Source organism: Equus przewalskii, chromosome 23 (assembly GCF_037783145.1).
Source record: "Equus przewalskii isolate Varuska chromosome 23, EquPr2, whole genome shotgun sequence".
NCBI lineage: Eukaryota > Metazoa > Chordata > Mammalia > Perissodactyla > Equidae > Equus > Equus przewalskii.
The window spans coordinates 11,157,014-11,173,580 of record NC_091853.1 but is presented as its reverse complement, the minus strand read 5'-3'; the positions used below and the strand labels follow the sequence as shown (position 1 = coordinate 11,173,580).

The 16,567-nt window shown below is 43.6% G+C and overlaps 1 protein-coding gene across 6 annotated transcripts in view; it reads left to right on the top strand.

Moving 5' to 3' along the window:
* ASTN1 (astrotactin 1) overlaps nt 1–16,567 on the top strand; it is a 291,298-nt gene that overhangs the window by 141,757 nt on the left and 132,974 nt on the right. For all 6 annotated transcript variants that reach the window (XM_070591356.1, XM_070591359.1, XM_070591357.1 and 3 more), the window contains exon 8: nt 3,053–3,137. In XM_070591356.1, coding sequence (XP_070447457.1) covers nt 3,053–3,137 — 85 coding nt within the window. The remainder of the gene's footprint in view (nt 1–3,052; nt 3,138–16,567) is intronic.

Sequence of the window (16,567 nt, the reverse complement as noted above, 5' to 3'; positions counted from 1 at the left end):
TCTTGCCTTATGTTTCCACAGGGGAGGAGACCAGGCATTCGGATATTGGCCAAGTCCAGATGTCTTACAAAGATTTCACTTTTTAGATGAAGCACACCCAATTCCGTTTAATAAAAGCCACAACTACCTGAATGATAGAGATGACTCAGGGCTTTTGGTCTTGATCTGTAGTTACCTCATGAAGAACTTGTGGTGAGCCCAGTCATGTCTGAGGAGCCTTGGCTTCAAGGTCTTTCTTTAACCCTTTGATGAGATTTGTGCCTCAGTCCTTCATCTGAAGGATGGGAAATGACCCAAGGCACTGTCCATCATACAAGGTACCTCAAGGCATCTGCCCTCAGGGTACCAAGCACAAATCAAAGTATAGGCATCTCCAGGCGCTGCATAGATCTCCTCTCGGTGGGCTTCTACTCTGTAGCAGTGTGGTTGCCTGGGAGTGCCTCCTGCAGGGCACACTGCATCCCAGTTGGGCGCTTCACCGTGGCCATGACACGTCTCTCCATTGGATTCCTATGAACACTGCCACAGAGTCGGCACGTCATGTGTTCCCCACCATCTGTCACAGCAGATGCAGAGACTGTAACACTTCTAGCTTAGGAGGGCATCCAACACCCTTGTGGGGTCTTTAAAATTCACAGCTAACAGTCGGAGCTTGTGCTTGCACGAAACCCCTCTTAAAGTCAAGATTTAGCAGTTGGTTGCCATGGCAACTTTCCTCATCAAGTCTGAACTCTCAATGTAGATGGCCAGACTGGTTTTGAAGAGAAATACAGAAGAGGGAACTTTGGTGGTTTCCGGAAATGAGGATTATTTGAGAGGCAAATTTTGGATATCCTTAAACTCTAGCCTGATGTGTTTGAAAATTTCTCTGTTGCTCTGACTTTGGGCTGCGTATGACATTATATGGAGAAAAGCTTTATCTGTCATCAGCAGTGTGTCCCCACATAGTAATGAATGATGGAAACCTCATAAGGAGATAATGACTATGAAGGCAATTTGAGAAAGGTAAATGTGCTCCACAAATGGTAGGTAACGCCGTCATTAGGAAAATCAGGCTCTGCTTGAACTCTGAGTTGCTACTGCATTTATTTTTACATGTTTTGTGGTAACTAGATATTAAATGTGGAAGAAGGACTCTCTTTTTTGTCAATCCTTAATTCTAGGCAAGGCAGCCAGCCAAGACCATTCCAAGAGTCAGAGTGATGGGTTTGACAACCTCTCGAGGTTACTTCCTGTTTTTTAATATCATACCCATGCCTTATGTCCACAAGGACAGTTGGGAGAGGATCTCCTTAAGGGAGAAGCATGTCTGGCCTCTGACCCATTGATTGGCTTAGATATCTGCATCTTGAGGGGAGGTGGTGGTGGTACTTGCCTTCTTTATCGTTAACTTCTATCAGAGAAGCAGCCTTCATCTGAAAGACTTATCATCCACGACCTAATTTCAATCCTTGTTCTCCAATGTTCAACTCATAGCTCCCTGACTATTCCTAGACACAGCTCAGCACCACTGAAGCCAGTAAATTTGAGCCTATTGCGAATTTAACCCATATGGAAGCCTGGATTTGCCATATGAGAGACCAAGTTCTGATCTAATCCTCTCTGTGGATCCCCACAAAGAAGCTACTCATTTTCACTCCGCTCCTCAGCACCTTGAGCTGAGCAGGTGTTGGGGAAGAAGATGAGTGTTATCTGGGAGTGAGGCCCTGATGGGCAGTAGCTTATAGGTCAATCCTGAAAGGAATGGTTGAATTTGGATCTTAACAAAAAAACTCCTTTCTCAGAGCCTACCCAATTCCTTCCCTCATAACTGTGAGGCCCCTTCACTTCATTTTTATTGGTTTTTATATTTGAAAGAGAAAACAGTACTCAAAGGTATTATTCTATCTATATCCTTTTTAAGTGGCTCTTCCTAAGGAGACAAAGAAACTGTCTGCCCCTTGTCTCCTTAGTGCAGGGCACCTTTGTTATTTACAAATTCCCGGAAGTCACACCCTGTGCTTTCTCTGCCTGCAAATTAAATTACCAGCCGGTGAAATAGTTAACACTAGTGCTTCAGTGAACTGCCTCAGAGTGTAGGGCTGCAGAGCATTGCCTAAGGAATTATTCACATAAGGAAGCAGCAGCAATTTTCTTCAACATCAGTACTAAATAGAGCAATGATTCTTAATCTTTTGGGGGTCTCGGATTTGCTTGTGAATCAGATGGATGTTATGGCACCCTGCCACAGAAAGATGCACATACGCACATACGTGTACAGTTTTGCAGACAATTCCGGGGGGCTGTGGACCTCTTGTTCTAGTAATGGAGTAACGAATGATCATGAAGCATAGTAATGTGCTAAACAAATAGAGAATTATAGATGATCTTTCTGTTCACCAGCTCCAAGATAATTAGCCATTTTCACTTAACAATGAAAACCCAGAGTTCCTATAAAACCGTAATAGGTATAAGTGGCTTCCTCTAATTACAGTAGTTATTCGGTGGGCTAGCAGCATGCCATGGTGGAGGAAAAAGGTCTGAAGTCAGACAGACATAGGTTCAGATATTAACTCTGTCCTTTACAAGCTGTCTCCAGATCCCTTAATTTTTCCGAGCCTCAGTTTCCCCCATCAGCATAGCATAGCTATTGATACCTACTTTTCAACTTTCTTGGAAATATTTGATGAAGTAACTCACTTATGTGGTCTTTCAACATGTATTGATCAACTAATAGGTGTAAACTGGGCGCTGAGAAAATAAAGATTCAGAAGTTTTTTGCTCAAAGAGTTCTTGGTCTTTGTGTTTACAGAGCACATGTAACAGGTGCTTTGTGAATGTTGGACCCTCCATGAGTGGAAATTATCATGTAGTGGAAAATGGAGAGATTGGTGGTGTGCTCATTCACGTGGGTGGTGGAGACGGCGTGTGACATAATGGGATTTATTGTCTCATCCGTGCCTCTGTTAGAGTCAGAGTTTAATCTGATCATTTCATATTAATGTTCTCAAACACAGACAAGTTAATCAATTCCCTCATGTTTCTTTTTCTTCCTCCTTGCCCTGCTTCTAAGGGGAATGCCTCTGCTACGAAGGTTACATGAAGGATCCAGTGCACAAGCACCTTTGCATTCGGAATGAATGGGGGACAAACCAGGGGTAAGTGAGGGGATGGCAAGTTAGCCAGTTCTCAGATGTCACTGCTCCGTCACGCAGACATGACGTGGAGCAACTGCGTGCAGAGGAGCAGAGCTAAAGGGTGGTTATATTCTGAACAGCAAATGGGTAAAACTGTCACTGTGCATTTCCATATTTATACCATTCCAGTGACGTCCATATCATCTTTTTCTCCATTTACGAGTTCAGAGATGATGCCTCTGACTCGCAGCCCTGCAGCCTCCAGCTGGGATCTGAGAATCAAGCTGTCCCTCTCTTCCTTTTCACATCACCACCAGCCACGAGGATTCCACAGGCAGAACTTAGCTGATGATTTTCTTGGAGACACACGAAGCCACACAGACTCCAGTGTAGCTCTCCCAGAGCTTGATGAGCTTTGCAAGACTGACATGAGCAGAAACTTGTTTTCCCCAGGACTGTCAGCAGGGGTGAAGGGCAAAGTCTCAGGGAGAGCTCCGTGTGGAGTAAGAGTAATTTTGCCTGATCCCCAATTACCCTCTCTCTGTGAGACCTTGCTTTCCCCCAAGCACACATGACTGGGATAAAAAGTTACCTTGTCTATTGCTTTTTTATTTTAGCTTTTTTTTTTACATTTTTTTGAATTTATTATTATGGTAAAATATACATCACATAAAATTTACCATTTTTAAGTGTACCATTCAGTGGCATTAAGTACATTCACGTTGTTGTGCAACCATTACCACTGTCCATCTTCTACTGCTTTTTAAAAGCAACTTTCTGCTTTATTTTGGGTGCTGAGAGCTTGCTTTTGGCATTGGCTGGGTCATGGAGGAGGCTGAGAGGAGAAAGGGATCAATAAACGCTAACTAATAATAGCAATCGATGGAACAGGGAAAACTAGAAAGAAATCAAGGCAAATGCCATCTCGGAGCGATGGCTTGGACTGCAGATTAGAAATGTGTTTGCGGCCTGACAAGGTGGAAGAAAGAAACCACTGTCATTTCACACCTTGCCAGGGAGCACTCATATCCCCGAGGTCGATGATCAGCCCTCTCTGTGTGATTCTGATGAGACCAAGCCTAGAATATTGAGTGTAGTTCTGGACTTTCAAAGCAATAAATATGGAGACAAATGGGTGAGAGTTTGGAGAAGAGCAATAAAAATGATTGAAGAGCCCAAGGGAGTGATTTATGATGTAGGGATAGAAGAACGCAACTCGGAGGACTTGGCCAGCTGATGACTAAGTCAAGGCATGATGGATGCCTGTAGACGTTGGAGGAGGGCAAATGTTCTGGAACGGGTTGAGGCTGAGGGATAAGGACAAGAGAGAATGAAGTTAGAGAAGGGAAATCTGAGTCACAGGTCAGAAAACTTGGGGAAGTCAAAACGCCATGAAATTTTTCTGTTGGTGAAAATGAAGGATTGCTCCATTTCTGCTGAATTTGAGATCATGTTGGAGAGGCAGTCCACAAAATTTAGAGGGAGATGTTTGTAGAAGGATAAATAACATGTGAGGTGGCCTATGGTTGGAAGATTGGTGAGGAGGGCAGAAGACGTGGCTAATAGATGTCAAGCGGGGTATGAATAAAGAGTGCCATTCACTGTTGAAAGTCCCTTAGATTCCCTACTCTCAGACCCCTGAAATGTTTGCATCATTGCTGGGGGTCCAAGATTGTAGCTTATATGATGGCTGAGAGTCTCAGGTGACTCTGGTTCTCATTGAGTAAAATATTGTAAAGGGTAACGCATAATCAGCTTTCTAGCTCTTAGCCTGCAAACTTGCTGCCGAAGAAAACAATGACAAAATGTCGTTTCACTTTTTGCCCTGAATGATCCAGACTGGCTCTCTGCAGTGATTGCATTTGGTGGCTAATCGCTCAAGCCTCCACATCCCTTGCCTTGTAGACAGATCACGCGAGGATGGGCCTGACTTCACTAGGTAATTGCACAAGCCTTCGTCATTCCCTCTGGCTGTGTGTAGAGACAGTCTTAGGATGTAGACAGAAGCCTCCAGGGACATGATGGAGGCCCCACGTTGGTGTCATTTAAAATAAGACAGGCGAAAGCACTGAGTTACAGACTGACAGGAACATTAGCCCCAGGAAACAGACAAGGAGACCTAATCTGTCATTTCCATCTCTAATTTCCATTATTCTCTGATCATCACTGTCTATGAGGTCTCATTCTGGACACTAATAAAATAATGGAGCAACTGTTAGGAGGAAGAAGAAAGTGACTATCTTGAGGATAATGGAACCAGCAGTGATAAGCAGCATGAGTTTATATGTATATACAAAAGTGCCAGACAAATGACTGCATTTTCCTCATAAAGTGACAAGATAAATGAAAAGTGGAAGACGCCATACATCTTGATTTAAATCAGAGAACTGATGCCACGTTTCTTTAAATGATTCTTACAAAATTAATCGAAATTGATTTGAACATGAAGACTGTCACTTGAATTGAAAACTCCCTGACAGATTGCCAACTAACGATACATATTGGGGGATTACGGAAAAATCAATGTGAAGCCTGATTTTCCTGAGTATTTTATTTAATTTTCCAGGAAGCGGAGGTAAGCAGCATGTGTGGTGTTTATGTTTTTCACTTTGCATTATTGTATTACATACATTAAAGTAGTTGAACATTCTTTTGAAGTAAAGCAACCAAATCCTAGGCCAGTTAACAGTTAAAATGAATTCCCTTGTGAGAAATCTAGGTTAATGGACCAGGAGAAAAGTAGCAATAAGCATTCATGACTTTCAGACAAGGAAGAAACTTGATAAAGAACACTAATACAAAAAATTACAATGGATGATTCTGTGAGGCAGAGTTACACCTGCAACTTATCCAGCCTCTGCCTCGTGCTCCAGTTTACCTGGACCGTCATTCATGTTTTCAATGAATTTTCACTCCATTACCTATTGTGGCCCAGGATAACCTAGGTTGCTAATTATAAGAAGATGTGGTCTCTGTTTTTCGAAGAACTAATAATCTAGATAGATAGATGGGCACATAAGAAATTTCTGTGAATTCTAAAACCTATTAAAATAAAAGTGTAAGCAAAGGTCTATGGGATTACGGTTTAAGGGGTGATTTATGTGACGTCTAAGAATCTGGACTAGGGCTTCATGGAGAAGTTAGATTTTGAATTATTCTGTCTAACAGGTACCAAAGGTAATTCTAAGCAAAGGGAACAGCATATGCCAAGGCATGGAGAGATAAGAAACATGGTTTTTCCAGGAATGGAAAATAAATACCTCAATGTAGCTTACAAGTACAATTTATAGAGCCAGGAGAAGAGGCTGGTAAGGTGGAGAAGGACTAGATCTGGAAGAGTCTTGCTTACGAAAGGCTTCGGACGTTAAAGCTCCACGTATTGGCCCCGAGAATTGTTAGCAGGAGGGAGGAGTTCCAAGGTGACTGTATATTTGGTGGGATATTCCCTCCCTACGTGTGATTTTTCCGGACCCTTCAAAAGAAATTAAAATAATACTAAAAAGAAAATAAAAGATGAAACAAACGCACCCAAAACCTCTTGAGACTGTCTAAATCTTTATTTATCTGAATTCTGCAAGTAAAGTATAGTTCTAAAATTATCCTCTAGATAAAGTTTTCAAGACCAGACAGCAAAGAAGGACAGAGAATTGGTGACCATATGTACAAGATACGTGAATCGAGGGGGTTGCAACCATTTTTTTGGAGACTGGTTCGGCCAAAAACACCCAAGGACAAACAAAGCGGGTTGAGACGTTCGTGTGTGGACCCGAGTGGTGAAGCAGGTCTCTGTAGCTCTCCCAGGTGACAGGATCCAGGTGGCAGGTTGTAAAATCGTTGAACTCATTACACAAGAAGCTCCTGTTCACTAAAAGTAAAAATAACTTCAGAAAGATTTAAATGAAGCCGTGGATGACAGGTTTCTACTGAGTTAGTAAAACTGCATGGGATGTTTGAGATTACATCTTGGTCTTTGTGATTGGCATCAAAGTCCGCCATTCCCTGCCACAGCAATCCCGGTGCTCCCGTGCCCAACAGAGGACCCGGGATGAAGGGTCCTACCCCAGCGTGGGGCTTTACCTCGTCTTCTCTCTAACCTGCCTGAATTCACTAAAGACCTCCTTGGCCTCTCATCCCTGTGGCCACAGCCAGGGACTGTGATATTCATTTGCTGATGCAACAAGGACAAATTGAAAATTTTCAGACAAGAAATGAAAACAATAAATGAGCTTAGAGGAGACAAGAGAGATTGATTTACAGGAAAATATTAGAGGAGAAAAAAACAAATTTATTTAGCTACTTTGGAAATTATTAAGAAAGACTCCAATAATGTTTTTTGTTAAATTAGAAGCATACCCAAGGGCCTCCAGATACTTTTTTCTGAACGCTGCAATTAGATTAAACTCATGCGTTTGAAGATTCCTGGTAAATAATAGTCTGATTTCTCATTCTGGCATCTCAGATACAGAGGGCAACACCAAGGAGATCCCCCTCTAGAGAACTGTGGTGTCCCAGTAGGTTTCAGTGGTGAAGGGTGGTGATGGAGTGATAACTCATGAGACGGGAAGAGACCTGCCATGGAAAATGAACAGGTGTTTCTCCAAGATTTTAGAAGCTGTTGTCAGGAGTGGCCCTGCTCATCTTAACACCTCCTTCGTTTTCTGCCCACTTAGGAGGCAACACGCTTACCATGACATCCCCAGATTAGTACACATGCGTGTGCATGGGCGTGCGCACACACGCAGAGCCCACAGTGTCTTAATATGTCCTTGCCATTGTCCCAGGTGCTACTGTTCTCTTCTTCTGTTTCTATAACTCCTCCCTGCTGCTCAGCATCCCGGGAGTGACTGCTTAGGGATTCTAAATCCGTAGAAAGAGCGACGTCCCACGCCGTAGAATCCAGTTTCCTTTTCAAGACAAGAATGAGGACGGTGTCTGTCATGGTTGGCCTCAGCCCCTCTGTCTTGCTCAAAACATGTCCTTGACAGGAGGTAATTTTATTTCGGCCTGGCTGAATGGTGCCATCCTTAACTTTCTCCTAGAAACTGCTTACAGAACAATGACCAGAGTCCAGTGGAGAGGATGACTTTGTCGCTGGGTTCTAGGTGTTGAGCAGGGACCAGCCTCCACTGATTATTCAAAGTGATCCCAAACCCATCCTCACTTCTCCCAGCCAACTAAAACTGAGCAAGAATCTCCTGTCACCTGTCTGCCAATCAAAGTGCAAAGGCTGCGCCATTGTAGGGCTGGACTGAAACGCCTGCGGGTAGCTCTGACTCTAAGTCCGGGTCTTGGACAATGTTTGACCTTCTTTGACCTATCCAAAGTCTCTTCAGAAGTGACTCAGATGGAATCAGACCATCCCGTGTGACATATGACATTTCCTGACTTTCCTTTACCCGTTTCTAGCTCGTCATCTGGCTTTTATTTCCCCACACACATGCCTGTTTTTGAGTCACTGATGCCCCACTGGCCCTCCTCCAACCCCTCAGACAAGATTTGCAGGCCAGCCTGCTGCTGCTCTTTTATCTCTGGGCGCCCTCCTCCCCTGCCCTGCAGCCTGACTTCATTGTCTGGACCCAGCTCCTGTCATTGCCACGCCATGCACAAATGGGATTATCTTCCCATTAGCTCTCTTTTTGTTCTCCTTTTCTCTGTTTCTCTGTGTGTGTGTGTGTGCATGTGCACGCATGTGTGTGTGCCTGTGCGCGCATGTGTGCGTGCATGTGTGTGTATGTCACTCTTTCTAATTACTCCTAACTTAATCACTTATTCCTAACAAGAGTTTCCAGTGTATTTATTTGGCCCTTTATTTCCCATTCTTCTTTGCTTCCTTCCTTTTTTCTTTACTTCTGTCTCCTCCTCTTCCCCCAGGAGTCAATGGAAACGTGGCTGTCCTTTCTTCCACCCATTTCAATGTCAAACAGATGAAGGAAGCTCTTAGAATTAAACCTAAAGTTCCCGATCCCTCCTCTCTCCAGAAGCCCCACTGTAACCTGATTCCAGATGAAATATTGCCGCTTAGAAGGAGAACTGTCCCCTCCGCAAGTGAGCAGGCAGGAGCTGAGGGACTGAAAGTGGATCTACACCTACCAGGACCTCCCCAGACTGGCTTAAAGGGATCAAGTCCCCGAGTTGCCTTGAGAAACTCTGCACCTCATTCTCAGGGATTTTCTCAAATGCAAAGATATTTAACGTAACCCATTTTCACAAAAGCTGTGGTCAATCTGTTGAGTACAGTGATACACTTTGTACGTTGCTGATAGACATCTGGCTGAGAGAGCAACTGAGGGCTGAAGCCGAGCCCGTGCTTGCCAAGGCAAGCAAACCCCGAGACAAAGGGTACATTCGTCCAGATGGCCACCTCTGTCTGATTTGACAAAGGCATCTGGTGAGCTAGTGCTGACCCTGCTGTTGTCATTTTAGGGGATGCCCTCTGCTCCCCTCTTAGAGGCAACTGCGACCTTCTTGTTTACCCAGAATAATACAAGAGCAAAATATGCCCTAGTAATTGACTCCCTGATGCCAGTTCATGGAGCAGATACTTAAGATTCATCTCAGGAGCTTATTTAACATACTGATTTCTGATTTCTACCCCCAGAGATGTTAATTTCATAGGTCTTGGAGAGGGCCAGAATCTGTATACACAAAAAGCTCCCCTAAATGATTCTGAATACTTAGCCAGGCTTAAGGACCCTCCCAAGCAAGATGTGGCATCTCCAGACCCCTCAGGAAGGAGTTCTCTGACTAGCACACCATCCCCTCCAATGAAATAAGAATGGGTTTGTAGACCAGTGCTTGAGTGCATCCTAAAGGGTCCTTGCATTTTACTGATTGGGAAACAAACAGTCAGCGAGGTGAAGAAACTTGCTCAAGGTCATGTAGCTGGTGGCCAAGCTTTTTACAGTGACGGGAGGGAATTGGAGATAAATCAGTTGGATAAATACAGATTTCAAAGAGAGCACAATGTGAAGAGCATATGGCACTCTGAAAGTCAGTTACCGCTGTGGGTGAGTGGTGGACATTCTATGGTCCCCACCTGCTTCTCCGCATCCTCCTCCCCCAGGACTGAGGGGACTCATCTTCATCCCGCCCTTCCCTCAGTGACAAATGTCTGCAGTCCCCCAACAGTACTGCCTACCCCCCAGAGGAGGGTGAAACTACCGCAGTGTTCTCTCTGACTAGTCCAGTCACCGGCTTGGAGACTTATTTTAAACAGTGCCGGGGGCGGGAACACTCGTATTTCCTGACCACCAGGGTGAAAAAAAATCAACCTCAATTTACCCTCCCATCTGCTCAAGAATGGAAGATAAATTGTTTCAATTTTATAGAAATGAATGTTTTATGTCTTGCCCATGCTTTCCAGATAGTGTCCTGAATTTATATATTCTACTGAATGCATGGATGTTTTCCACTAGGAGTGCTCGCTGGGTCCAGCCTCCTTGGGTTTCTGTCTAAGACTGGGTTTGAGAGAACTGTCATTTACCCTGCCTTTGGAGATCTTGGCTATCTATCTTTTTTCCTTTAAATAAATAGGAAAAAAATCCACTCATTGTCCCATACTCAGAGAAAACTTCCATTACCATTTTGGCATATTTCTTTTTCTATGCATCAAAAGTTTTGCGTGCCACCACCCTCCTCAATTCTGTATATATTTTTCTTCTCTCTCATAATTTAACAGTGAGTATATATTACTTTTATAATCACAGAATTTGGGGGGAAAAAGATAAAGAAGGAAGCTTTAAAATTATCTTTGTGGTACACTAATTTTCTCAAAACTTTTTCCATGTGGGGAAGTTATGCTTAATGTCTAACTTAAGACCCTCAATTTTAACCTGATTTTGGAGGAAAGAAGAAAGTGATTCAGGGTCTAGGATTCAGGTCAGACTCCTCTGCTATAAACATCTCTGTAAGTCTTTGTGTAACAAAGGGTTGTGTGGACACGCAAAGTGACCCTCACGGTCAGCACAATATTTGACGCAGTACAGCTTCAATGTCACTGAAGACTTTCAGCCGCCCCTCGTGTAGCACTAATTAATAGCTGTCATTTATTAAACATGTAATGCTGGGCTCAGTGTTTTTTTTTTTTTAATATTACCACTAATCTTGATAAAAATTCTATAAGCTGGTTAAGAAGTGAGCAGTGGGTAATGGTTATTCCACCTACAATTTCTGTGAAAACAATTTCAGTAAAAGTAACCTCAAAGTTTATTCTTCCTACATAAATACTTGGGATTTTTGTTCAAACTTTCATACCATAATTATTTTTTTCCTGAGCATATAGTTTCAGAAATTGGATAGCAAGCATTTTGACACTGAACATCTCATTTTTTACTTTATCTTTTGTTTACAAGAGCAATTCACACCCTGCTCTCCACTGAGAGTAGTGTTGCTGGCATGAGGGGATGTGGCCCAAACCAGGCCTTCCAGTCAAGGTCGGCCTTTGGCTCTAAGACCCTTGGATATAGGTGGGTCCCCAGGTTCCTGTTGTGCAGGACTGTGAAAGGAGGTTGTGAACAGCCCCAGTGACACACTGGCCCCTTTAGCCCTGGAGGTGGAGAATTCCCATGGGGCCACCCCGACCACAGTTCTCAGCACTCACTTCCTCCCATCCTGACGTACAGCAAGGTCTCCCTTGTTTATAACCACCGAGAAGGGGGACTTTAAATGGAGTGAGTGCCACCACTGTGGGATGGTCACAAATGGGAACCTATTCCCCACTGGGAGAAGCCTACCTGGGGTTGAGTTAACATCCGTACTTTGCGTGCCTGGTACTATAGAATTCCCAACGATCTGCCCATCAGGTACAGTAGTAATAGAGTGATACTAATATTAGTAATAATAATAGCTGACACTTATACAGTCCTTGTGATGCGCCAGCCACTCTTCTCTTTATATAGTACCAAGCTGCTTTTCATATACCAACAAATTTAATTCTCCTTTCAACACTATGAGGTAGGAACTATCGTTGTCCCCATTTTACAGGTGAATCTATTGAACGTTGCAGCAATATTGAGTATCAGAGGCAAGAAAAGAGAATCTTTGTCCCTAAAGAGAACTTTCTCTTGCCAAACCCCTCAAGGGCTACTGTTCTGAGAATCTCAAAATGAAAGCACGAAGCCGAGAGAAGCCGCAGCTCAGCCTTGAGGCTCTGGGGCCGGGGATCCTGAGTTGATGCCTAGATTAAAACAATGACAAGTATGTAGTCTGTAGTTAAGCATCTCTTTCAGAATGATGTAGAGTCCTAGGGAAAGTGACAGGTCACTAGAGGGACCTAGCTGGAGGCCTAAACACAGTAAATGCCATTGGCTGCTGCCCAATCTTGGTAAAAAGAGCACTCAGTTAGACACGTCCTGGGGGCCCCAGGCTGGTGACTGCCTGTTGAGGACAAGTGTCTGTTATGAGTAGCTCTGTGCTGTGGCTAGTGTGAAATCATGACCATAGGTTCAAGTCAAGATGGCCCGTTGGAGCAGAGGGCGTGGCACAGCCTGCACCATGGACTCTGCAGGAATCGCATTTTCCCATTTGCTGGCAAAAATGTGGGCAAATAAAACACCTAGGCAGATCCTTGCTATTGGTAAAGATTCAGAGCCCTTGCCCAGTGGGTCACGAGTGACATCGTCACATCTGAAGGATGGGGCCATCCGTTTTCCCAAGCTACTTGCCTACAAAAGAAGGTAGTCAGGGATATGTCCAGAGGTTTTTCTTTCTGGGTATAGCCTTGGATGTTGTTAACCAGACTTCCCTTAATAGCTTTGGTCAAATTATTTCATCCTAGCCAGGAGGCCATGGACACCTCGCTCCCAAGAGGATTAATGTTCACCTGCTCACATTTTTATCTGTATGGAAGGCAACAAAGCATAACGGGAAGAGCACAGAGGTGGAGGCAGACAGACTTGGATTCAAATCTTATTTCTTCTACTTGAAAGCAGTGTGTTTTTGGCTAGCTTCATCACTTTTTTGAGCCTCAACTTCCTCATCAGTAGAAATAACGTTAATAGTATCTACTTCATAGAGTTGTTATCAGGATTATGAAGAAAGCCTAAATGAAATATGTTGCACTCAATAATGTTACATAAAATCTGTAAGCACTCAGTAAGTGATGCATTAAGTATCCCACTGATGGTGTTTGCATTGGTCATGGACTCATTTATGTTCTTTGAACTGCTGCCAAATGATGTGATCTTAACATCAATTTGACAATTTGGGTTTAGAATAACCCACTTCCAGAATGTAAATTCCATGAGGGCGTAAACAATGTCTCTTGGATATCATTGCATTGTCATATCCTAACATACTGCCTAATGCGTAATAGGTGCTCAATAAATATTTGTCAAATAAATGAAGGAATGTGTCCATCTTTGGTCAGGAGGTACACAGACCTCTGTTTTCTGAACCTAATTCGATCTTTAGACTGTCATGAGAGTGGTGAGTCACCTCCCCAATTTCAGGAGGTGGGAGTAAGAAAATCAGCTGAGTCACTGACAATTCTACACCCTCAGCTAGAAGGCCACCTCGCGATCATCTCATCTAACCTGCCACCTGGAGCGGGAATCCCTCCTACAGCCTTGTTCACAGGTGGTCACCACCCAGCCACTGTTTGAACACTCTTAGTGACGGGGCTAAGTTCTCTGAAAAGGCAGCTCTTGCCATTGTTGAAATGCAGATTCTTATGCAGTTATTGTCTAAGAATCTGCATTTTTAGGCTGAGCCAAAATATGTTGTCCTATAACTTCCGCATGCTTGGTCAGCTGTGTCCTTTGGAACAATATGTTGATTTCCTTTTCTGGGCTCGGAACTGCTAGCTTATACGGTGCCTTCGTGTGGATTAGGAATTGTGCCCATCTGCTGCAGAGGGCGGTGTGGATGCCTGCAAACAAACAGGACCACCATAAACGGGGTGGCTACGAGTTAATGTTTCAAATAATTTTGATGCTCTCTCCACCAAGGCTTCTGTTCCAAATATACCTAATTCCTTCAACTGTCCTTTAGATTGCAAGTTTCCTCAATCCCTGACAGGTCCTACTGACTGTTTGCTGCATCTCCCAAGTTTGTCGTTATACCTTTCAGACGATGTTGAAAGGCTGTATCGTGCCTGTTTCTTCCTCCGTATTTTCTATTAGTGAATTCTAAGCTAAGTTTGTGTTAGGTCCTTTAAGAGAAGAGTCATGGGGTTAGCTTATATCCAGTTTATGGTCAACTGAAGATCTTTTTCACAGGGACTGCTGTCAAAAAGAGAAAGTATATTCAAGACTAAAGTCAATTGTCTTATATAAGACCTAAATGCAGGACTTATATACAATTCCATTAAATTTTAGCTTATAATCATTGAAATCCTTTGGACCTTGACTCTGTTATCCCATGTATTAGCTATCCCTCCTTCTTTCTTATCTATAAATTTAATTAACACACCTTCGGTGACCTTCTCCAGGTAACCCCTGAAATTGTTAAAGAGAACATCGCCAAGCCTTGCTCCCGTTAGGAACCTTCCTGAAGGTTGACCTTGACCCCTTACTCAAAACTTGTTGGTTACACTTGTTCAGCTACACAGGAATTTGTCAAATGTACAGTCATTCAATGCACATATTTCCATCTAGTCCATATACAAGATTTTGTCAAGTGCCAGATAGCCCAGAATGGATGCTTAATACATTTTCTAAACCAATGAATGAGTGCCTTTCTAACATCAATCTGGTGGACTTCTGTGCCACCCTTTGAAATGCCCTCCTAGAGATGCCATCAAGAATGGTCATCACCTTAGCTTGAAACTCCCTCTTGTTAGTGAATCCATCTTAGCTCTCAGACATCTTTGTATTCTCATTTTTTTATATTGATCCATCCTCTTTCTCTAAAGACCTCAACGCTGTTGAAAATTTACCTCCACACTCTCAATGTGACCCTTAAGCCATCTTTTCCTTCAGGCCATGCAGTTTTATCTCATTTAGAGTCTTGCTATACAAGCAGTTCTAGCAATGTGACCCTTACTGGGTTCCTTCTCAATGAGTGAAGGTAAAGATAATAATAATAACTAATATTTACTGAGAATTTATCCTTTGCTTGGCATACTTCTAAGATCTTTATATATTTTAATCTTACCACACCTTTTTGAAGCTATTCCCTTTTTACAGATGAGAAGACTGAGGCACAGAGTTTAGTAACTTGCTCAAAGGTTATATCATAGTAAGTGACATAGGTGGGATTCAAACCCAGGCGGTCTGGAGCCCATGCGCTTAACTCCCAGGGTGCTGCCTAACAAGGAAAGCAGTGTACCCTATGGACAAGCAGATTGGTGGGTGGCAAAAGCTCCCTTTTCTTGTGTCTGGTCCCACCCCATACGCTCCCTCCTTTGAAGGGCAGTCACGTGAGTCAGACAGCTGAGCTGGCTGCAGACACAGTGGTCAGGACAGCCCTCCAGCCCGTGTTCTCCAGCGTTGTGGGATCGAGCTAGTGTAATCATCTCCCCACTTTCAGCCTCTTAATGGGTTTTTTCTCTCAGCTCCCCGAGCACTTGCACTTTGAAAGAAGCCTGTGGAGAGGTGGAGTGTAACCGAGAGGAATGAACTGCTTCAGGCATCAATGAAGTACCTTTAGACATTTGAAGTGCTCCCTGGGAGCAAGAGGGGGAGGTCAGTGTGTCATGGGCTCCTTTCATGGGTCAGGCACTCTTCTAGGTGCTTTATATCTATTATCTCATTTAAATAATAATATTCATTGAGTGTTTTCTATGTGACAGGCATTATTTGTAAATGCTCTGTGAGTGTTCGTATCATTCCCTCCTCCCATTGGGCAGATGAGGAAGCCATGGTACAGAGGGTTCCAATAACTTGTTGGAAGGGAAGGAGATGGAATGACCCCAGCAGTCTGGCCCTGAGTCCAGGCTCTCAGTGTTACCTATGAGGACGAGTGTGGCTGCCATCTACCCTCTCAGGAGAGGTCTCTCCCAGCACTCAAGTCTCCTAGCATTTATTTCCAGCCCAACTGAACTGCTTGCTCTTGATCCCACTTACCTTTTGACTTTACCCCCACTCCACTTTTGCTCAGAACATTTCTTCCCCTTCAGCTCCTTCCCTTCAATGCCCCTTCTAGTTAATTCTACCCATTTTCCAAGGCCCAGCCCAAATACCTGCCCCTCTGTAAAGCCTTCCCTAATTCCCCAGTTGGAAGCCATCTCTTCCTCCTTTGTGCTGGCTCAGGCCTGGAACGCTCTCTTGTGGCAATTGCCACATTGTGCCTTGTGTTATTTCTATCCCTAGACTTGTCTTGACCCCTGGTAGACCAGACGACTTTTTAAGCAAGAGCTTAATTTTGAGTCTCATTCTCATGTACACAGTGTCTTATACATAGTAGGGGCTCAATAAAAATGGAATAATTGCTACTGGTGAGATTTCAAGCATTATGAGACATGACTAACAGGGAAGTTATTTGTGTTGGAGGCAGGAAGGAGGGAACATCTT